Below are 23388 nucleotides of genomic sequence, written 5' to 3' on the forward strand. Positions count from 1 at the left end.
CATAAACCCTAGCAGTTTTAGTGTGACTGAATTAGTAGGCTATGCATGGGCCCATACTCTCAAATGAATCATTGCAAAAGAGTAAATAAGCATCTTCAGAAGAAATAGAGACCTCTTACAACTGCCTTTACATAATTTAGGCTATTTATCTAGATTAGTATAACACAAGCTTAACAGGACCACATAATAGCATGCATAAGATTCTGGGTTTGATCCTTCTCACACATGCAGGGTTTGGTAGGCAGCCCATAGGTGTGAATGGGTGGGGTAAGGGTAAGTGTAAATGTGAGTGTTAATAGTTACAGCTCTGTAATTGACCGGTGACCTGTCAAACTGGGATCAACTCCAACACCACAAAAGATAAGTGTCCACAGTTCAGCTGATGAATGGATACAATGTGTGGTTTGATATATTAGACATATCAGAATATTTTTTAAGGTCATTAATTCAATGTGGTATTTGCGCAATGCTTTATAAATAGATAACCAAGTAAAAGAGTCAGCCAGATATGACCAGTAGCATCACTATTTTGCATGGGTCATTAATTTATCATAAGATGCCTTCATGTGTCATCAATAATATTGCAGTTCACCTAGAAAACATATAAAAACAACAGATTAAAAAAAATTACCATTATCCAATAGCGAAGAGATACAAATGATATACTTTGAAGTGACTGACAATAAAAATGAATAGTGTTTATGATTTTAATTTAGATCATAGTGTGGATAACATTTGGATATCACTGTGGTGAATTACCAATCACTTTCAAGCAGTTAGCCGACATAAAACAACGCCTCCTCTGAACGGCTTCTGATTCAATGCTAAAACCGACCAACGACCCCAAAACAGATGTTCATATTCTGTGTCTTGTTATGGGTTACCCCCTGAGAACAATTGCGGTGAAAAGTGAAAAGGAAGAAGGAAGTGGAGTATACGAGGAGAACGTGAACGCATCAGTAGTGTTTCCATTGCTCCCGTGTCACATGACCGAGGTGATGGTTACTTTGCGGCTGGTGATGTGACACGGCAAACCAAACCTGCTGCTGCTGCTAGCGCTGGTTAGCAAGTTTGTTGACTTTCGCATTTCCTCGTTTTCTCCTCAAAATCAGAGCAGTGACACAAAAATGGACAACAGCGGGAAAGAAAAGGAAGCAATGGCTTTAATGGCGGAGGCCGAAAAGAAAATGAAGTCATCGCAGTCGTTTTTAGGAGCGCTGTTTGGGTGAGTAACGTCATGACAGTTAGCTACTGTTTAGCTAATGTTGTCAAGCTAAAGGCCAAGTAAGCGGAAGGTAGCTAATGTTAGCTGACCAGTTACCACCAGATATACAGACAGGACAAAAACAAATAAACTAATTGTTAACACTCTGCAACACCGAGCTGCTTTGTGTCTAACGTTAAGTTTTTTAGTGTTACGCGATTGTGGTCAACGCTGCAGTTTAGCTAACTTAGCTGTTACATTATGTAGTTTTATCTTCCATGAGATCATTGCTTAATAACGTTAATTAAGCTACACCAGACATGTATGTAGCAGCAAATCAGACTCAATTGCACAATGCTAACTCTTTGTTTTAGAAGGGCTTTATTATGTCTGAGGTTGTAATCAAAGATGAGTAGTGTAATATTTCAAGTGATTCTCACTTGATGGAAGGAGACTGAAGCTCAGTTGGTGTGTTGCTGCAATATAGCGCCACCTACTGGAGGAATTTTGCCGGGTCACTCAGTCGTTGGGTGCAAATCACATGCCCATCACATTTGTTTACATTATCAGTGGAGTGGAACGGATTTGCGGGTTGCATCCATGTCAATGGCTGCATCAGATTTAATGGCATAAATAAGTCCCCACCCAGCGACACAGCTGAGCATTAATATTAATTCCAAAACCAGCTTAAATTGTTTAAACAGGTTTCTAATTGACTCAGAAATGAGTCCAGAGACCTCACGTGGTACATGAAAACAGCAGAATACTGTAAAAAAAAAAAAAAAAGATCAACCTCAATCTCTTCATACATTTTTTTCTCTCAGTCAACAAATTGCAGCCTCTGGATATTGCGTTTGACCATCATGCGATTTTGAAAATATTTCAGTCATATAAATTTAGCCTTTAAAACAACAGCAAAATATAAAACATGTAAAATATGAGTAGATTTTAATAGTCATTGTGATAAAGCTTGGAAAATGCAAGTGTTTATATAATTGTGTCTGGATCATTATCGTGGTATTAGTAAAACTATCTTCTGATATCAATATATTTACCACAATATGGCTAATTAATATAACTTCACATATATTATATGCCTGGCAAAAGTCTTCGAAACATAACTTAAATAACTTGACCAAACAGCAGAATTTAGAATTTTGAAACACAATAAAACAAGAAGTTTATTCATTATAATATGATTTTCCTTAATTTAAGTTAACAATAATATTGCATTATTGTTGGGGTGATTATGTTGCACAAGTTTGCGAGTACAGTGTCTTAATTTATCTGACTGGTTTAGCTGAGGGAACAGAGACGGTCTCTCTCAGTCATTCAACATGCCCAAAATATTCTTACATTATTAATATCAAGTTATTGACTCAAAAGTATAATGGCACTTGATATTTGTCAGTATCAGAGTCTTGTAAATGTGTGTTGACACACAGGGGCTCCTCCAAGATGGAAGAGGCCTGCGACATGTATGTGAGGGCAGCCAACATGTTCAAAATGGCCAAAAACTGGTGTGGTAAGAATAATTATTACAGCTTGAATGAACAAGTGTAATAATTGCTTTTTTTCCCTTGTTTAAGTCTGACTTCGTTTTGCTAATATGACACATTTTCTTTTCAGCTGCGGGAAATGCATTTTCCCAGGCTGCTAGCCTTCACCTTCAGATGCAGAGCAAACACGATGCAGCGACTAACTTCATAGATGCTGGAAACGCCTTCAAAAAAGCAGATCCACAAGGTAATAATTACTCATTACCACCCTCGAGATATATAACTGCTGAAGCTCACACATTTTACAAGCCGTTGTGCAAGTTCCTGTACATACAATGTACATAATGCCAGTGTGTGTGTGTGTGTGTATCATTACAGCTTTAACTGCATTATTCAAGGCTCTTCCCACTGTGCAGTTAGCAGATATGGACAATAGCTGTGGAATGATTTACACCAGAGAAAAGTGTAACTAAATAATGACGTCAAGCCTAGCGGTCACCATCATTTGATCATATTTTTAAGTAGATGCTGTCAACTTTGCTCTTCTTGTAACAGGTTTCTTATAACTTTGTTGATATTGGAATCTACATTTATGCCTACTTTGTTCCTTTATCGACATGAATTCCTTGAATCGTTTCTGTGACGTGTTCTTAGAATGTGTTGTGTGTCTAAATATTTTTGTTTTTCTCTATAGAGGCCATAAACTGCCTAAACCGAGCTATTGAGATATACACTGATATGGTGAGTCTATGAACAGAGAACTTAATTTTGTAACACGCAACTTCCCCTACTGACCTCACGTGTTTTGTTTTGTTTTGTTTTTTTCTTAGGGTCGCTTCACTATCGCAGCCAAACATCACATCAGCATCGCTGAAATATATGAGACAGAACTGGTGGACATTGACAAGGTCAGATGAAATATCTGTGATTCATGTTTATCATTTTACATATTGTTCCACCCTTGCTTCTAATTTGATATTGTCCTTTGTTTTAAACTGTCAAGTAATTTCTTATTAATTGTGAGCATAGTGAGTGAGTGACTTTACACCTAACGTCCAATTTTGTCTAATATCCGTTCCAGGCCGTTGCTCATTATGAACAGGCAGCAGATTATTACAAAGGTGAAGAATCCACCAGGTGACTATATATGACTATATAAGCACAATATTTTCTCCTGTTTGGCTTTATAGTGAGATGTTTTACATTCTTGATTGACTGTTCGACCAATACAATTCAAGACTTCATGATTGCCACTTGCCTTCAAGTGTTTGTATTGTAATAACTGTTCCAAACCTCCTAAATCTCACCTCTGAGAAATACAAACCCCAAGTTATAATACAAAAAACTAAAACTAATACTGAAAACAAACATTTAAAAAAAAAACTTCAGAAACTAACTGAAACTAAACTGAAGTGAGAACAAAAATTAAAAACTAATGAAAAATACAAAACTATAATAACTCTGATCTGATTATTGGCCAAGCCAATAATTTGTAGCTCTCTATTGTGTATTTCAAGTTCTCTTATTTTTTTGAAATTTGTTTTTAATCCATCCAGTTTCTTTTCATTTTATACCTTTTCTTTTATGATCGTGCAGTTAAGTTACTTGTTGGTCTTGATTTCTGTGAACACGTGTGGAGTGAGAAACTTGTCAATTTTCTTTTTCAGTTCAGCAAACAAGTGCCTTCTGAAAGTAGCAACCTACGCAGCTCAGCTGGAACAGTACCCGAAAGCGATTGAGATCTATGAACAGGTGTGATAAGGCTCAGCAGCAGCATTTGTCTCAACATGTTACTTCAGGGCTGTAGTAAGAAAACCATCATGAAATGTACCTTGTGATTTTAGGTTGGAACCCACGCGATGGACAGTACGCTCCTGAAATACAGTGCCAAGGATCACTTCTTCAAGGCAGCACTCTGTCACTTCTGTGTAGACATGCTGAACGCCAAAGTAAGCTGTAACACACAACTTGTGTCCATGTACAGCGAGTCTTAACTGTGGAGGTGTTGCTCTAATGTTCATGTAATGTTCATCCTCTGTTACCCAGCTCGCTGTGCAGAAGTACGAAGAAATGTTTCCGGCATTTTCAGACTCTCGAGAATGCAAGCTGTTGAAGGTAGGCATTGGTATTACTTTGACTCTAAATTCTTCAAACAAACACACTGAGTAATCCTTTAGATGTAGAGAGGTGAGGCTGATGGAGAGCAGTTTGACTCAACACACTGATGAGATAAACTTTCCAACTGGCTGACTGTTACTTTCTGTTTCCCTCTGCTATGTCTGTAGTTGTATTCAATAATAAAAAAAAAACAGTGATGACAGGTGGTTGCCCTTGCTTCACATCTACATGCTAGTAATGAAATACAAAAGCTGGATTGTAATTAGCGTCACGCTAAATGTCTCCTCAACATCACCCCCCAGCATCATATAACAAAAGCACCAGTCAGCTCAGTACAGTCGAGGCTGTATTCAACATTTTTCATTGGGCTAAAAAAGCCATGCCAGTGTTCAAAAACGGTAGCAGTAAAAATTAATTTTGTAATGCTTGTAATGTTTTTATCTATTCAGAAACTTCTAGATGCCTATGAGGAACAGAATGTGGATGCCTATACTGACTCGGTAAGTGCACAGCTGTCTTTCAACAGAATAACAGCATAAAGCCATGGTTGTTACTGAGGGCTGTTTGAAGTTTTTGCAGCGTAGTGAGTTAAAAAAAAAAATTCTAGACTGACACCAGTGTACTACAGTGTGTCTTGGTCTACACCCGGGCTGCCCAAAGTGGGGAACGTGGACTAAAGTTGGACTGCCATAAGATTCGATTTGGCCCACCAGATGTTAAAAGGAAGTAAAAAGGAAATCATAAAAAATATAATTAAATGCTGTTTACATCTTACACACGGCATGTTCATTCAAAAATACACTGCCTGGCCCAAAAAAAAAAAGTCACATACTCTAATTGCTGGACCGCCCTCAGCTTTGATTATGTCACGCATTCACCATGCCATCATTTCAATAAGCTTATGCAATGTCACAACATTTATTTCTGTCCAGAGTTGCATCAATTTTTCTCCAAGATCTTGTATTGATGATAGGAGAGTCAGACCGCTGCGTAAAGTCTTTTCCAGCACATCCCAAAGATTCTCAGTGGGGTTCAGGTCTGGACTCTGTGGTGGACAATCCATGTGTGAAAATGATGTCTAATTTGAGCCAGATGAATCCTGACATTGTCATCTTGGAATATGCCCGTGTCATCAGGGGACAAAAAAATCCATTGATGTAAAAACCTGCTCATTCAGTATATTCAGGTAGTGAGCTGACATAATTTTTTGGGGCTTATAACGTTGCTGAACCTCGACCCGAACAACTGAAGCAACCCCAGATTATAACACTGCCCCCACAGGCTTGTATGGTAGGCACTAGGCATGATGGGAGCATCACTTCATCCACCTCTCTTCTTACCCTGATGCCCCCATCACTCTGGAACAGGGTAAAACTGGACCACAGGACCAGTTCCTAACCCAATTTTAGTAGTTTCATCAATCTCCATAGTTTTCTTTGCTTGATGCAGGCCAATAATTTGACCCTTCTGAAACAGAGTAACATCTTTTCCACAACCGCAGGATATGTCTTCTGACATGGTTGTTTAAGAAATGAGAAGCTACTCAGTGCATCAGTTAGAGTTCAATAACTTGTTGCCAGCTGAAACATATTCATCTGTGCAGTAATTATCAAATGGATGGCTCTTACCTTTTTGCGTAGTTAAATCCAGGTGGTGACCTTTTTTTGGCCAGGCAGCAGACAATGCAATTCTGTCATGTGTGCAGGAAAACAGTTGATCGTAATCAAACTGAGATAAGGTAACTTATTACATACCCTTTGGAAATAACTGCCCAGAACTAACATTTGTAGTATGTGGTGTTTTCTCCATCACGGGACACAAAAGAGTTGCTCCACTTGAGAGGAGTGTGGTTTGCAGCCGGCATCGATGCATAGTCTGTGTTGAAGGACTTTATAACACTCTTCCCCTTTAAGGCTAATTGGTTTGGAATGGCACTTGATGTGACAAATGCGCAAACAGAGTGAGAGAGGGTAGGGTGACGGTGTAGGGACCGGATTGGAACTGGGCCTTGGTGTGTGCCTTTGGTCTGTGGCCCCACCTTTTGGCTCACTAAAGAAAAAGATTTGGGCACCTCTGGTCTTCACGCTTCAGTACCTTAAAGAATGGAATGGATTACCTGTGAGTGAAGTGCTGGGATACCAGTAAAAGAATAGAAGCAAAGGAAAAGCAAATATGTGTCTCAATAGAGGAGAATGTGTTTTTGTGAAAGATTAATATTTATCTCTCATCATAAATTGTTCAAGTTGACAAAGCTGTTACATGTTTGCATGTTACAGATTTGTCCAAAAAAAATAAATAAATAAATAAAATAAAAACCATAACAAAACAATATTTACCACTGATCCCTCAGGTGAAGGAGTACGACACCATTTCACGGTTGGACCAGTGGCTCACCACCATGCTTCTCCGCATCAAGAAAACCATACAGGACGACGAGAGTGACCTTCGCTGACTCCCCTCCCTGATCGACCTCAAGCCCTCAACGACCGACTTGCATCCTTCTTTTTGCCTTGAGCCTCTCACTTCCATTCTAGCAACAATCCTAACCCTTTGAACATTTGTCCTTCTATTCCTTCAGATACTGTGGTTTTTTTTCCTACCATCTGCAGTATTTTTCTTGCCTTTTTAATCTGCTCAACTCAATGCTCCAAAAATAATTATGGTCTTTATAGGTATGAACACTATTTTCCTGAGTGCACACTGCACACAGTATGTTAGTTGTATATTGTTATGATACAGGTATCAGCCCAGTATTAGTTAAAATATTCATAATGGGCTGCGATACCAAATACTCATACCAGCACACTTATATAAAAAGGTTTTATTTGATGTTTCTTGTTATAACATGGATGAGAGGATGCCAATTTACTCACACTTTGATCTAAAAAGTCTATTTTCAAATAAACTTAAAGGGACAGTTCACACCAAAATCAAAAATACATATTTCCCTCTAACTCGCAGTGCCATTTATCCATCTAGATCGTTTTGGTGTGAGTTGCCAAGTTTTGAAGATCTAGTCTGTAGAGATGTTTTCCTTCTGTCTGACATAATGAAACTAGTTGGCACTTTACCACCCAAATAGCTCTGGTTCTTGAACTGGTTCCATTCAAGATTCCTGGAACCTTGGTGCTATCTACTAAACCAGCCTGCATTTCCACCAGTTTTGAGTCGAACAATTGTAATTAAGGATGTCATCAACAGAGGGCGTCGCACAAAGCACAACAGCCTGTAGAAATATTACAGTGGTTTACAAACTGGGGTGTGAGGACTAACTGGTATTGTAAGAGGTCTCCAGCAAAAGAGGGAATATATTTTAACTTGTATCACATTTTTTGGAAGTTGGAACAGCAACAACAGTTCCACAACGTCTCTTCCAGAAATCCTGACCCGATTACTCAACATAATATAGAGACCTTGTTGTGAGCAGTTTGATGAAAGAACTATTTTGCATTCTTATTTTTTGGTACTTCGAGCACCAAAAGCAAAGTATCATCTACTTCCATTATCATCAAAGGGAAATGGACATCTTTACGGCCAATATCTGCAAAACTCTGCACCTCACACCTAAACAGTCTAGATGGATAAATAGCACTGCAGTTAAGAGGAAAAATATGTATTTTTGATTTGGGGGTGAACTGTTCTTTTAACTTACCAAAAGGCCAACATAGACTAAAGCACTCACATTGGGTTTGGTACTTCTGAGTGCTCGAGTATACTGTAGGTCACGTCAGGGCACCTCTAATTAAACAGCACTTCATCTCAGCTGCAGAACTCCTCTCCAAGCAGAGAGAACAAGAGTTTCTGAGGTTATTCTGGCGGCAAATACCCCCTCTGCCTTACACTGCGAAGTTCTCAGGATGTGAACAGCTAGATTTGATGAAAAAAATATGATGCTTTTAGAAGTGGTTTCACTTAATTTGCTAAATGTTTCTGTCATTTACATTTAAAAGTGCTTTTATTCCACAAAATAAGGTGAAAGAAGCCCATCACCTTTATGATTATTTGCATGGTTTGGTATGGATGAGAAAACTAGAGCAGCAGTTTTCCACTGTATAGGAGTTATTTCTCAAGTTTTTTTTTTTTTTTGTGATTGTCTGATTTGTGTTGTTTTTTCTGTCATTAACTAACCAGGCTGGAAAAAATGCATTTTTTTTTTAAGAAAGCCTGCACGTGATGCAATACATCGAAGAAAAAGGAGCTTTACTGATCTGAACACTGTGCTCATGTACCCTCCTGATGATATTGTCAAGAGACAATTGGTCTTAAATAATTTGTACATCAGTGATGTTTCCTCTTCAAACGTTTGAATAAACCTGTCTCGGACAGCCGCACAGCATCCTGGGCGTGGCCTCACCTGCCTGCTCTGCTGTGTGAACTGATCACCTGATGTCATGTGCAGACCTGCACCTGCATGCGCTCACATCGCTGCCCCGATCACATTAAAGAAAAATATGGGGTTGAAATCTAAATGATGCGGTTTTGTGCACCTGTTGGCCAGTCGGTAGGACCTGAAGGCTCCTGGATACTCATTTGTTTTTCAGCCGCTTCAGACACATGCCGCGGTCTCTGCTCGGCGTGCTTTCATCTTAGTAAGTATTTCTTTTTGCAGAACTTTAATGTTAAATCATCTTATTAGTGACTGGTTTTACCTTTTGAACTACAGGTTAAAGGTCTCACGTGCAGCCTCACGGGTGATTTGTATCTCAAAGTGTTTGTAAAGTCCAGGCAGGTTTATCTTAGTTTAATCGAATCTATAAATTAACACTTGAATGAAACCCGTAAAAAAACTGCTGAACGTATCGAAAGCACCTGTAACATGGTCCAGAATGCGAAGTATCTATTGGTGTTTTTGTCTCAATACAAAGGCCTCAGGTGTTCTGTTCATTTATTTTGATGATGTTTAATCAGGGACGCCCCCAGAGGACTTTCCCTCTTTGTTATTTGTACAAAGCCGGTTTGCTCTAATTAAACACAGGAGAGAAGGGTGTGTTTGAGCGCATCCCAGCAGAATCAGACTGCCGCCGCAGGCTACATTTTCTAAACCCACATCACCTGCTGCATGCTCACATGACACGACATGACTTTTTGTTCTCTTCTCATGGATGAAGAGATCCACAGTGAAAATGTAACCTTATATAACAGTACTGAAATTAGACCAGCATTAGGTCTGCTTTACCAGCCCACTTAATACAGCAAACAATGAAAAACTGTCATCAATGTTGACATAGAGTTCCTCCTTTTTTACCTGAACATTTAAAATGTGCTGAATGACAGGGGGTGAGAATATAAAAGTAACCATGTTAGATTTACTTTAATATGCAGTTATTTTTAAACAAAAAAACATCTTACCAACTAAACAGGTCAACATCTCAATAAAGTGTGCTGCCATTGTATCAGCTCTTTTTTTTCTTCTTACCTGTAGTGCCATTTATCCCATTAGATTGTTTAGGTGTGAGCTGCAGAGTTTTAAAGATGCCAGCTGTAGAGATATCTGTCCTCTCTTGAATATAGTAGAACTAGATGGCACTAAGGTTGTGGTGTTCAAAGCACAGAAAGAAAAGAAAAAAAAAACATTTGAACAAGTTGTAAAAAAAATAAAAAAAATAAATTAGTTACTCAAGATAATCCTCAGATTTTTTTGAGCAGATTTATGCAGTGTGTTCCAGTAAATTCTACTGCAGAAAGAAAGTAGGTCCTGTGTGAACATCAAATGTATTTTTGATGCTTTTAGCATTTTACCGGAGAGAAGTCAGACATCTCTACAGCTGGTATCTCTGAAACTTGGCAGCCCTCACCAAAACAATCTAAACAGCGCTACATACCACAAGAAAAATGTTTTGTTTTTGTTTGTTTGTTTGTTTTATTTTGCGGTGAGCTGCCCCTTTTAATGTAAATCTTGACATTATTACTAACTGATTTGGTCAACTTTTCAATAAAATGTGCTGCCATTTTGTCAGCTCTTAAAGTAGGGTTTGACAACAGCCATGTTCTCATCACAAGAACTTTCCCTACGGACTAGGAACCCTTAGAATTTCCACCATATGAGCCAGGGGCTAAATTAAGTTCCCGGGACACCCAGAAAATCCCTACTCAGGAGTACCACTTTCCAGAAGTTGAGAGTAGAGTAGATTTTTGTTGTTGGATGTAATTTAGCCCATCTAAATGTCAATATATTTTAGCAGTAATTATTCTGTTATGATGGTCAATTTGAGAATTTATCAACAGTCAGGTAAAGGTCATTTGAAAATCTGCAGGGAAGTTCTGTCAGGGTTGCAGCTATGCCAACAGTACAAGGAATGAATGATGACAAAAAATAAAAAAAAATCACCAGTTTGAAGTTACAGTAAGGTAGTTAGGTTTAACCCTGGGTTAAGGTAAAGATTAGGTTAAAGTTTTGGTAATGCTGTGTGATGCAGGATGTACGGTATCTCCCCAGGGTGAAATACAGAGATTTTAGGGAGTCCCGCAGTTGCAAACAAGTTTTTTTGTTTACTGTGCTTTGATAAATCAACATGGAGTTACTGAAGAACACATAGGTTGACTGATGATGAACTCCAGGCCTCATTGAGCATTCATGTTGAAGGCGTATTCCAGCAGGAATTTGAAACCACCCACAATGATAAGGTGCATGCAAATATATCATGCAAATGTCCACCTAACTTCTAAAAAAAACAATAATTCCAATAAATTCTTTTTAAATAAATGATTTTAATTGAAAATATATATTTAATAGAAGCTTATTCCATCTATCTCTGATACGTACATCATTTTGCTGCTGTGGGGTGAATACAAGTACTCCAGCTCTGGGTTAGTCAAAACGTGTAGTGTGTCTTTGGCAAACACTGTTACTGAGTAAATTATCTGAGCCAATTGTGTCTGTAGACTGAAGTGACTCAGAAAAGAGTCTGAGTGATGCTGTAACTAAAGTTTTGTGAAAAATATTGCTCTACCATAAAACATCCACTTTTAGAATGGGCTTTGGTTTGACAGGAGCAGAAGGTATTTTAACGTCAATAATACACGAAAATTGAGCTGACCTACCTTCTAATTATGAACCTTGTAAATGGCATAATATAATGTAGAAGTGGAGCTAAAACCTAACTAATCCTCTCTGCTTGTAACAAAAAGTCACCTAATAAACACATATGGCAATAAAAATAGAGGCATTGGTTTTTCTGAAAGAAAAACCAAAAATGTTGACTTCTTAGAGAAGTAATTCCAGAGACCAAAATTTCTGGGTACTTATGGTGGAAGTGTGGCTACAATAAAAGGAACATTCAGCTGTACAATTCACAGTTTGCATCATTATTATTATTATTACTTGAAGCAAATCCATTTAGGTGTAAGACTGTAAAGTTTATGATGTGTTGATTTTACATTAATGTGTCACCTGTCACCTCTGTGTTTTTCCTGTTGGCAGGTACATCCAGTGTGTCACCTGCTGGCACGGTCTGTGTAACCTGAGGACAATAACAGACCAGGTCCCAGAACCATCTCCCCTGAAATATGATCCATTTCTAGGAACAACACACCACACAGCTTGGTTTACTTACCTCGAGCCAATGAGACGGATTCATACGTTCATTGCTATGGTCCTCTTCGTTAGTTTATTTCTGGTCTTTTTCTACTCAACCCTGCACCTAGAGACGTCCTACGGTCACAAGGCTGGAGCAGAGGACCTCCTGAGGCACATCAACCCTCAGGTCCTCCAGGTCCACGAAAGGGATGTGAAAACACAGACCCCGAAGCCGGAGAACTTCACCAAGCCAGAGAGCGTCGCCGAGCCGGAGAGTGTCGCTGAGCCGGAAAGCGTCGCCGAGCTGGAGAGCGTCGCCAGGCCAAAGAGTGTCACCGAGCCAGAGAGCGTCGCCAGGCCTGAGAGCGTCGCCAAGCCGGAGAGTGTCGCCAAGCCGGACAGTTTCACCAAGCCACAGAGCTTCACCAAGCCAGAGAATTTCACCCTCAAGACTGAGAGCTTCACCACACCCAAGCCTGAGGTCCACAATGTGTCTGTTTCTCATGGTCTGAGAGAGACCATCCCTCCAAATGGAGCATACTGGAACCGTCTGCTGTACTCGGCCCTCAGGAATCTAGACAACGGAGGAAATTCTTTTAGACGTGTCTCTGATTGGTCTCACTGCAAGGAGACAAATCTAGAGCCTCTCCAAACCAATGTGCATGACTTCACCTCCTACCCTGACTTGTTCCAGGACTTCACGAAGGGCATGAAGTGCAGGTCTGCTCCAGTCCTGATCAATCAACCCAATAAGTGCATCTCCGGTAAAGCGAAAAGCGACAACCAGACCTTCCTTCTTTTTGCCATCAAGTCAACTCCTGGAAACTTTGAGCGGAGACAAGCAGTGCGGGAGACCTGGGGAAAAGAGGGGATATATCAGAACGGACTGAAGGTACGCACAGTGTTTCTCTTGGGTAACTCTCCGCTGGATGACCCCAACCTCAGTCCCCTGCTGTCTTTTGAAGCGAGACACTTCGGGGACATCCTGCAGTGGGACTTCCATGAATCCCTCTTGAACCTGACGCTCAAAATGAACATGTTCCTCCAGTGGACAATGAAATACTGTCCTCATGTGTCCTTCGTCTTTAGTGGGGACGACGATGTATTTGTCAACTCGCCAGCACTACTCAGCCACCTGCAGTCTCTGGAGCCTTCGAAGGCCTCTCAGTTGTATCTTGGGCACATCATAACCACCGCAACGCCCCAGAGAGACCCCACAAGCAAATACTATATTCCTTTGAGCTTCTATGATGGTTCATACCCCGCTTATGCTGGTGGTGGCGGCTTTGTTATCTCTGGAGCATTGCTGCAGCCAGTGTATTCAGTCTCACATGTCCTACCTTTCTTCCCCATCGACGATGTCTACAATGGGATGTGCATATCTGCTGTGGGAGTTTCTCCTGAGGCGCACACAGGCTTTCAGACATTTGATGTCAAGGAGCCGGATCGGGAGAACATGTGCATACACAAAAATCTGATTCTGATTCACCAACGCTCCCCGCAGCAGTTGAAGAAGCTGTGGAAAGGCATTCACAGCCCCTTTTTGACTTGTTAAACAGGACTGGTGAGCAACAGATGGAGTGATGAAAGAGCAATATACTGTAGCCATGGCTTGTAGTGTCTCAAGAGGAGGAACTGTAATTGAAGTTTTGTATCATCTACTGTTGGCATCTTGCATGGACTCAAATATTGCAGTTAAGACACTTTTCAAAGGGTAAGTTCACCAATCAAAAATACATATTTTCCTCTGGCTTGAGGTGCTGGTTATCCATCCAGAGTGTTTTGGTGCAAGTTTTCTACTTTTAGAGATATCGTCCGGAGAGATGTCTGCCTTATCTCCAGTGTAATGGAACTAGATGGCACTCGGCTTGTGTGGCTCAAAATGCAAAGGAAGATTACAATTGAAAAAAGCAGTGTCTCTTTTCAGAGATCAAGACCCGGTTACTCCATCCATAATTCCAAGACATGAGTAGTTTCATGTACGAACTATTTCCTTTCTACTGTCCGCCAACCATATCACCACATAGAGGAAGCATGTATCCACTCATGAACAAGAGGCTCGTGCTCTGGGTGGCCTGAGCCATAAACTATCATCTATGAGTAGATGCACGTTCCCTTCTGCTCGCTGATACAGTCTGCAGACGGTTAAAGGAAAATGGTTCCTACATGAAATTGCTCACAACAATGTCTGTGGATTATCTTGAGTCATGATTTCTGGAAGGAGACATTGTTATTGAGTTTTTCGACTCTATTTTTTTTTTTTTTTTTTTTTGCATCTTGAGCACCACAAGCCAAGTACCATCTACTTCTAATTCAAAAGAAGGCAGACATCTTGGCGGCTGATAACTATGAAGCAATCTAGATGTATAAATGGCACTACAGATAAGTGGTAAAATAAAGAATATATATTTTTGATTTGGGGTTGAAAAGCAGCATTGACTGCAGTCCTTCATCGCTGCTATATTGGACCAGGCAAAACTGACCTTTAAACGAGTGCATGTATGCAGAAAAGTTGACGTTTTTCTGGATAAAAGCACTGTAACCAAGTCATGTTATATTCAAGTGATCTATGGAGTAGGAATTTTTTTTTTCTAACTTACTCTGCATAGATCATGAACAACCCTTGACTATAAAAATGACTCTTTGAATTTGGTTGATAAAGATTATAGTGATTTTTCTGTAGAATATCAGCAGCTCCCCCATGTACTTGCATTTAACTGTCCAATATAGTGGCGACATTTGACATTCAATCTGAAGGCTAATGCAGCATCTATGGATGTTTGTGAACCTTGGAAAGAAGCATTCTGCATTTTTGTTGAGCCATTTGAACACTGAAGGCCAAGATATTATCCACAAAGTCAAATTGAACAGTGTAGCTGTTTCATTAACCCAATCCATTTCCTGTTGAATTTAAATAAAAAGTAATTCAGTCAAGACGATTCAGAATTTCTTAGTTTTATTTTCCACAAAACACCAAACATGTAACATGAGCTAGATGGGTGCACAGTTCTGGGATTTAGAAGAGTTTCTGTAACAGGCAGCATACACACCCATCTAAAATTTGGGTGTGTATGCTAAAAATCATTCAAATAGGAGAGTTCTTTAACACAAGTTAAATCAGTCACCTCAATGACACACAAGGAAACCTGTTAAGTACCATAAACCACTGAAGAAGACCGTTACAAGAGAGGGAACATACACAAGAGAGATTAACTTTCACCGTTATTGCTTCATTTGTGTGTTTGTTTTAGGCGTTCAAACGGCCCCAGCTGTTTTTTTGCTGCACTTGAAAGAACATTAGTGGCCTTGGAATAGCTGTGAAACAAACGTGTGAGTCAGCACTTTCAGAGGAGCTTTACTACTGACAGTGAATCTATTAACTTAAGGCACCAAACCCAGAGGCAATGAAGTACAGCTGATTTGAAAGCACAATCGCTCTCCTCCCCGTCTGTTGTGCAGAAAGAAATGCCACGTCATATCAAAACTATTTTTGCGAATACAGTAGAAGGTGTGCAAGTCTATCCCAGTCTCAATCTTCACCTGCTTCCACATTTGTTCAGCAAATCACAAAAGTGCAGTTATTTCTCATACAGGTCAAATGGGTAGTGCTCTTTGTACTGCTGCATGTGCCTCCTCATGGACTCTCTCTGCTTGGTCAGATTGGGCGTCATCTCGCTGTACACGTCAGTAAACAGCAGTTCGGGATTGGGCTTCAGGCGTTTCTCGGCCTTCTCGAAGGCCTCCATCACCATCTTGCGGGACTGCTTCCGCCAGCTCCTCTCGTCATCCTCGCTCCACCAGCTGCGGGCCGTCATGTAGTGCCTCAGCCTGGAGATGGGGTGGTCCTGTTTGTCCCAGTAGTTCACCTCGTCCACCGAGCGGTAAGCCGAGCTGTCGTCACTGGTGCTGTGGTGGCCAATTCTGATGAATGAACAGAAATATTTTAATGGCGAGTGCGTTTCCTACAACTCTCCATTAAATTTTCATTATTGGAAAACATTTTGTTAGAACAACAACCTGCATCCGCTCCTTTATTTCAGAAAAAGCTAGTTATTGAACTATGCTATGTACTTTTAATATACAACATATCAGTAAACCAAGATGCACATATATGAAAACTTAATGCAAATAATGCAGATTGTTTTAATTTGTTAGCTTGATAGGCAGCATGTTATATATATTTTAAATTAAATTTAATATATACATATTTTGTTCTCTCTATAGTATTTATGGTTATTAAAGGACCGACAAGTAGCAAGTGCACATGCAAAAATGAGTACTGCAATCCAAATAGCAAGTTGGAGCCACAGACATACATTATATGGTTAAAAAGTTATTTAATATACGATGCGATGGTTGAAGCAAGTTGTCTCCCACCGTCCCCTCCTCCCCAGACTCAGGGAAGACGTGCGCAACATCAAAAATTGACAATAACAAGTGATGACAAGTCCTCAGTTGATTTCAGTATTTGATGTAAATTGTCTGATGATGTAAAGTTAAACTCTATTAACATTCTGCTCAATATCGATTAGAGCAGAATAAAGCCCCTTTTAGGCTTTATTCCTCTTTCTGCAGTTCAACCCCCCATTTGTTATTTTTATCTTTTGATCTGAGCCTTTGCATCCCTACAGGCAGGACTGACAGTTCAGTGAAGCAACTAACTGCTGCAGTGACCACAAAACAAAACAAAACAAAACAAAACAAAACAAAACAAAACAAACACCTGTATTTGATTATCAAATCATATTGACACTTTCTTCTTTGTTTCCTCTGGTATTCACCTCCTGGCTATTAGTTTCTTTATCTGTTTTTGTTCCTCATAGTTGAACGAGAGAGACAGAGAGATGTTTGGAAACTGCAGTTATATAAGCCAATCTGAAAAGACTGCCTGACAGCAAAGACCGGTGAAAATATTCTAAATATAATGTACACTTAATCTAATATTATATTTTTTTGTAGACAGGCTAGAATCCGTTTTGCTTCTGACCCTGTCTACAGCAGTATGTTGTGTAGCCTCAGTGCTAGTGTTTCTCTCTGCTTCTTCAAATTCGGGCCATGTCTACCTCCATCTACTGTAATACTGACTTTAAACTAAGCACCTCATACATCTCCACTTCAAATAATCCAAACTATTCCTTAAAGTAGCAAAAATCACACATTTCTCACAGTAATGACAGAAACCTCATAATTCGTGAGGATGATGAGCTATCAGCCTAAAGCTTACAGAATGGTCACAAATCACTCAAACATCCACTAACCTGTAGGTCATTGCCTCAATGAGGAAGGGCTGGTTCTCAGCCACAGCCCTGCGCCGTGCCTCCTTTGTAGCGTTGTACACAGCGAACACGTCATTACCATCGACACGGATGGACATCATGCCGTAACCCGGACCGCGAGCAGCTGTTCAATCAGAGAAACGTGTGAGTGAAATGTGTTCGTAAGAGCAGCTGAGGATTTCAAATCAGATACCACAGATAAAAAAAAGCACTGAGGCCTCTTACCAATGCCATCTCCCCTGTACTGCTCATGGGTGGGGGTAGAGATGGCGTAGCCGTTGTTACGACAGAAGAATATAAGTGGACACTCGAGGGTGGCGGAGAAGTTGAAGCCGGCGTGAGCGTCTCCTTCGCTGGCTGCTCCCTCTCCAAAATAACAGATCACAGCTCGGTTCATGTTTTCTCTCTTGACGGCGTATGCAGCTCCAGCGGCTGAAACGGACACAACAAAACATGAATACAGATCAGCAGGTGTGTGTGTGCTCTGCACTCACAGACTGGAGAGGTTAACACACAGCTGTACAGCTCACCCTGGGGAATCTGAGTGGCCAGAGGAGAAGAGATGGAGAAAAAGTTCAGCTCTTTGGAGCCATAGTGGACAGGCATCTGACGGCCCTTGCCGAGGTCATCGGCGTTGCCGTAGCACTGAGCCATGAACAAATCCAGAGGAAAGCCACGGTACATCAGCACTCCTGCAGGGAGACACAGGAATTATAACACTGTTACTCACAAGACAAGAAAACACGGACAGCATGTGGTCACTGTGCCTCATGCAGGAACTGTTCATATACACAGATTTGATCTGAAATTGCGGGTGCAAACAATTTAAAAACTTTTGTGACATTCAATATTTTTGTACTTTCTTAGGTAAAATAAAAATTTAACAGTGCCGCTGTACACACAAACTTGCATTTAGTGTTGTGAAATGTAATGAAGAAAAAGTCATTTAAGCCGAAGCATCCACATCTGCAAAAGTTTTTTTTTGCTGTCCTTCAGTGGCCTTTCCTTTTCATTTAACTCCTTCGTTTTTATGAGTGTAACGATACCTGTCAAATGTCAGCGGCTTGTAGGTACTTTGGTCTGGTGCCTTTATATGGATTTGTTGGGGCATCTTGCTTCGCTAATCAAATTTCCTGGCACGCACCTCCAATTTAAGATCACATGATTCATCAAACTTTTCAGGTTTGTACGAACAGGCTTGAACAAATATAAGAGAAAAATAAGGCAACATCCATGTCTAAAGATCGATTATCCTAAATAGGCATGCAGGTGGTAGATGAGTATAGGCATTAGTGGAGGGGCTACATGGACAGTGAAGAAGCTGAAGGGTGAAGCAGTGGGTAAGAGGAGAGTACAAAAGGTAAGACAGCAGGAAAAAAAAGGCATAAATGGGGAGGCGGCTCTTAAAGAGGGTGTTAAGTGGCAGGAAGACAGACCCGTTTAATTCTGCGGGACAGATTTTCCTGCCCCTGCGCCTATTTTACACACTTTCTCACAGAGGCAACAAAACAAGGACCACAAGTGGTGTTGTGTGAATAGTTAATGGTGAAACATCCTTGTTTCTGAATGGTTGAGGTTTTGAAGCTAGTTCTAAAAATCAGATCACCACTGAAAGCATCACAACACTGCCAGTAAAACAGATTGTAGAACAGTGTACGCTTACTGGTGTGATGCACATTTATGAGTCTGTATTTAAACAAGTAAAATTAAATTTTTTTAATAGTTCTGTTTCTCTTTTTTATATGATGTATATTTCTAAATGTATTTTCTTATATTTGTGCTGCCATTTCTACAAAAGATGATGTACAAATAAAGGCTGACTTACTGGTTTTTCTGAATGACTGACCACCCGAGTGACTGATGCGGTTTGACTTTGGGAGGTTGGCAAACGTATCATGTGATTCACTGACTTACTGAAGCATTGTTTGCCTCAGATATCAATGGTCACGTGATGATTGTGCACCAAAGCGAACACTGGCACACTTGTTTAAATAAAACTGTCTGACAAGCTTGGAGCAGACTTCAGGTACTTGTTATAAAATCACCACAGACACTAAACATATTGTCATGTGACTTCCAGAGTGCTATCTGATAAAAAGAAGCAGAGCTATCATGACAACTAAAACAGAAATGAGATGTAAAAATAAAAAATTAAGGGAAGCAAATTGCTTTGATTGCTATTTAAACTTTAAAAAAGTAAAACCATATGCTGTCTGTTCCTTACCAGCTTCTCTGTATTGCCCAAAGACCAAGTCGTTTGGGTCAAGAGCAGCAGCACTACCAATATGTGTCCCCTCTTCACCGTAGTTGGTCATGTAGAAGGAGATCCGACCCTGTAACAGAGACAAGTAACACTCTCTCACAACATTCTTTTACTGTTTCATGGCTACACCAGGAAATACAGGAAGAGGAAAAAAATACCTGTCGCTGAGACTCATAGAGAATGCGGTCCATTGTGTTCAGCATCGTCATCTTCTGATAGAAATTCAAAACTGTCTCTTTGGAGAGCTGAGCAGGGAAGAAACACAACAAGCAACCAATAAATGAACTTGAGCATGTCAGGAGTGAAGGTCACAGAGTTCACCCCATAATCAAAAATACATATTTTTCCTCTGGCCTGTGGGGCTATTTTGGTGCAAGTTGCATGCAGAGTTTTGGAGATACTGGACATTGAGATGTCTGCCCTAAAATATCATGACCCCTTTACTCAAAATAATCCACAGTTCTGGTTGTGAGCATTTTCATGTACAGACTGTTTTCTTCCCTTCCCTTCCTTCCCTTTACTAGCCAGGGGTCAGGGCAGGTTGACAGTACCTGGGGGTCTTCAGAGGGGTTGATGATGTTGCCCTGCCTGTCCATCACCCGGTACACTGGGATCCCGGAGATGACATTGGGCTGGATGAACTCAAGATGATCCACAAACTCAGCTGAGGCTCCAGGGAACTGTGGCTTGTCCACTGATGAGTCAAAGGGCTGCTGCCGCTGCACGGCCTGACAGATTGAATGCAAGCATTATTTATTGATAACATCACTGAAGGCCCTCTCTAAAACAGACGCCACAAAGAGGGGATTCATCTTTCTCACAATGACATCCAAAGAAAAAACTCTGCCGCTGCTCTGTGAAACCTAAACTGAAAACTGAACTTTTTGCAAGTCATACTACAAAAGGTAATTTTACTGAAATATGATCACATTTCCTGTTGGCACGGTTAAAATTGTAATTGTGTAACAGTGTGGTCTGTGATTTAACATGTTTTTAAGCATTTAACAGGATAATGGAATGTTGTTCTACCATGTTTTATAATCTTGAAAGATTATAAAAACAGGATTAAGGACTATGTGACCACCAAATCTACACGCCCCGTTACTAAATATGTTGTATATTTCTTTGACATGAAGCTTTGTATACTGATGTCTTGGCCAAGAAACCCTTGACAAATATTCTGAATTGATATGGGAATATTTCTGGTAAAATAAGAGTTAAACTCATAGTTTAAAAAAAATATTATTAATACAAATAATAAAAGTTGTTGTTGTTATTATTATAAGCAATTGTGTCAATTAGAATATAGAAAATGAATGCATTGTTCTGTACTAACTGGAAATTATCCGAGGTGTTTTCCAGTGACTGCATGACACTTCAGAAAACCTCCCAGAGAATATGTACGCTTACTTAGAGGATCTAATTACATGTGTACTTAGAGGATCTCAAGATCAGGTCACCAAGAAGCTCTTGTCTTTCATTTCATATTTTTACAACCGGTCTGTGTTGCTTCCTGAATGAGACTCACCTGTCAGGTCAAATTTATTAATTAACCCAACTCTCCTCTGTCCATCCCTTGTCTATCTATTGGTACTCTCTACATCCAGTTATATACATGTACGTTATGTACACCAAGTAATAGAAATTAAATCAGAAAATTCATCTTTATTTCATGGGAGCCGACAATAACAGCTTGTTTTACTGTGAAAGATATTTCTATGTCAAGCTGAACTTGAAGACGGAAGTTTTCTCCTCACGCCCCTTTGTTCGACCAATGGGAATGCAGCAGGCCAAACTCTTAGCCGGCTCCATGAGGTCGTATCCAGAAGGGAACCCTATACTAGCGAAAGATCTCGCGAGAATGATCATTTTAACCAAAACCCATATTCTGCTCCAAACCCTAACCAAGTGTTTTAATCCCCCAAGCCGCCAAAACGTCAACCATTGCGCTATCACATTTAAAACACAATTAGCTTGTAAACCTGCGCAATGAATAAACAGTACGTACAAATCTCGTGAGAGTTTCGCAAATCAAGGATTCCCTTCTAGACACGATAGCTCTTTGGGCTGGCAAGCTACCCAAGCTTTGTGTCACAACAACAAACACAAGATGCGCCTGTGCCGGTACAGATTAAATTCATTTTCAAACATATATTCACAAAAAGTCGCACCTTCAGTTCGACTTCATAAGAAGTCGTTGGACAATCGGTAACATAAAATCAAACCTACGTTAGTTTCTGCAAGGTTGTCTGGTAAGCTAGCTAGCTAACAAACTATCGCGATAACTGAAGAAGTCAAGTAACGCGCAGTGAATCCTTGATGGGTCCCCAAGTCAAACCATCTCTAATCCTACCCTAAACATTACAATTTTCAACTTTATACCGACACGGAACCTTCTGTTAACTTAACACCGCATGTTTGCTTTGCCTGATTAAAAGTCAGACCACTTCCAACAACCATTCGTGAAAGCGACCTTTCGTGTTCTTTAGCTAACGCTAGCTATTAGCTGACCAAACAACCAATGTTGCACCAGCTAAATGTTGAACTCACGCCGACTCTGAAGGCTCTCTGTTGAAGCAGCCTCGACGTCCTCAGTCCTGCCATCTGACGAGCAGCATAGAAACATACTCCATACATTTTGTTCATACTCCTAACAGCCGCCATCTGGACAGTCCACAGTCGTTTGATCTGACCGGTCCTGCGCTCGCTCGACACGAAATATTAAACTTCACAGTAAATATGTTAGTACTGTGCGACAGTACCAATCGAAAACAACCGTTTTGACTGTTTTCCAGTGTGTAGCACTGCTATCCACACTAGCCAGGTCGAATATCTACATCCAGCAGCGTCAATTACACCACAGTCACTATGACATCCGGTCGAACCTTCAAATTAAAACTCAAAGTGACCAAAAGCACCACAGTTAAAAAGTGCAATTTCTATTTAGGGAGTGAACAGATGTATTATAGACATCACTTATCATTTATTCTCAATCCAATATTCCTTTGTGTTTTCTATTTTAAAATGTGGAATTTGCTCAGCCAATAGATATCACCAATAATTGCATCTTCTGTCTCATATACAATCTGTAATTTATGAACATATTATCAAAAAAAAAATAAAAAAATATATATATATATATCGGCTTTAGAGCATTTTGCCTGATAATCCACATTAAACTCTTTGAAATAATCTGTCAAATCATATTTAACAGGTACAGTTTCATTATTGGATTAATAAATATTCATATAAATACCCCATTATCATCCGTTAATTTATTGAACCCGATAATTATTATGCATCCCTAATGTGAAATCATACATGTCTTTGTAATCTTGGGTTCTGGAAAGTACTTTACAAATGTTAAATCTAAAATTATTTTTTATTATTTTTTTTTTATTCTAATATTTTCCTCTACCACATTTACTGTACATTTAGGTTCGTGGTGGATTTCTTTTTATTTGTTTGTTTTTTGTTTTGTTTTGTTGACGTTGTTAGGGATATGGCGAAAG

The 23388-nt window shown here is 39.9% G+C and overlaps 3 protein-coding genes across 3 annotated transcripts; 2 read left to right on the top strand and 1 right to left on the bottom strand.

Moving 5' to 3' along the window:
* Positions 1–983: 983 nt before the first annotated feature.
* napab (N-ethylmaleimide-sensitive factor attachment protein, alpha b) lies at positions 984–9157 on the top strand. Its single transcript, XM_084717460.1, has 11 exons — positions 984–1225; positions 2650–2729; positions 2834–2950; positions 3398–3444; positions 3534–3611; positions 3785–3840; positions 4371–4455; positions 4548–4652; positions 4750–4818; positions 5271–5321; positions 7172–9157. Exons 1-11 carry the CDS (start codon positions 1128–1130, stop codon positions 7271–7273), a joined length of 888 nt encoding a protein of 295 aa, XP_084573586.1. The 5' UTR covers positions 984–1127; the 3' UTR covers positions 7274–9157.
* A 116-nt stretch (positions 9158–9273) lies between these two features.
* b3gnt2l (UDP-GlcNAc:betaGal beta-1,3-N-acetylglucosaminyltransferase 2, like) lies at positions 9274–14409 on the top strand. The gene is made up of 2 exons (XM_084717459.1): positions 9274–9410; positions 12242–14409. Exon 2 carries the CDS (start codon positions 12384–12386, stop codon positions 13890–13892), a length of 1509 nt encoding a protein of 502 aa, XP_084573585.1. The 5' UTR covers positions 9274–9410; positions 12242–12383; the 3' UTR covers positions 13893–14409.
* Positions 14410–15276: 867 nt separating this feature from the next.
* bckdha (branched chain keto acid dehydrogenase E1 subunit alpha) lies at positions 15277–22740 on the bottom strand. Its single transcript, XM_084717464.1, has 8 exons — positions 22427–22740; positions 20428–20604; positions 20035–20121; positions 19838–19946; positions 18144–18305; positions 17839–18045; positions 17596–17737; positions 15277–16258 (listed from the first exon to the last, which is right to left on the bottom strand). Exons 1-8 carry the CDS (start codon positions 22538–22540, stop codon positions 15916–15918), a joined length of 1341 nt encoding a protein of 446 aa, XP_084573590.1. The 5' UTR covers positions 22541–22740; the 3' UTR covers positions 15277–15915.
* Positions 22741–23388: the final 648 nt, after the last annotated feature.

This window comes from Lutjanus erythropterus, chromosome 4 (assembly GCF_056507025.1).
Source record: "Lutjanus erythropterus isolate fLutEry1 chromosome 4, fLutEry1.hap2, whole genome shotgun sequence".
Lineage (NCBI taxonomy): Eukaryota > Metazoa > Chordata > Actinopteri > Lutjaniformes > Lutjanidae > Lutjanus > Lutjanus erythropterus.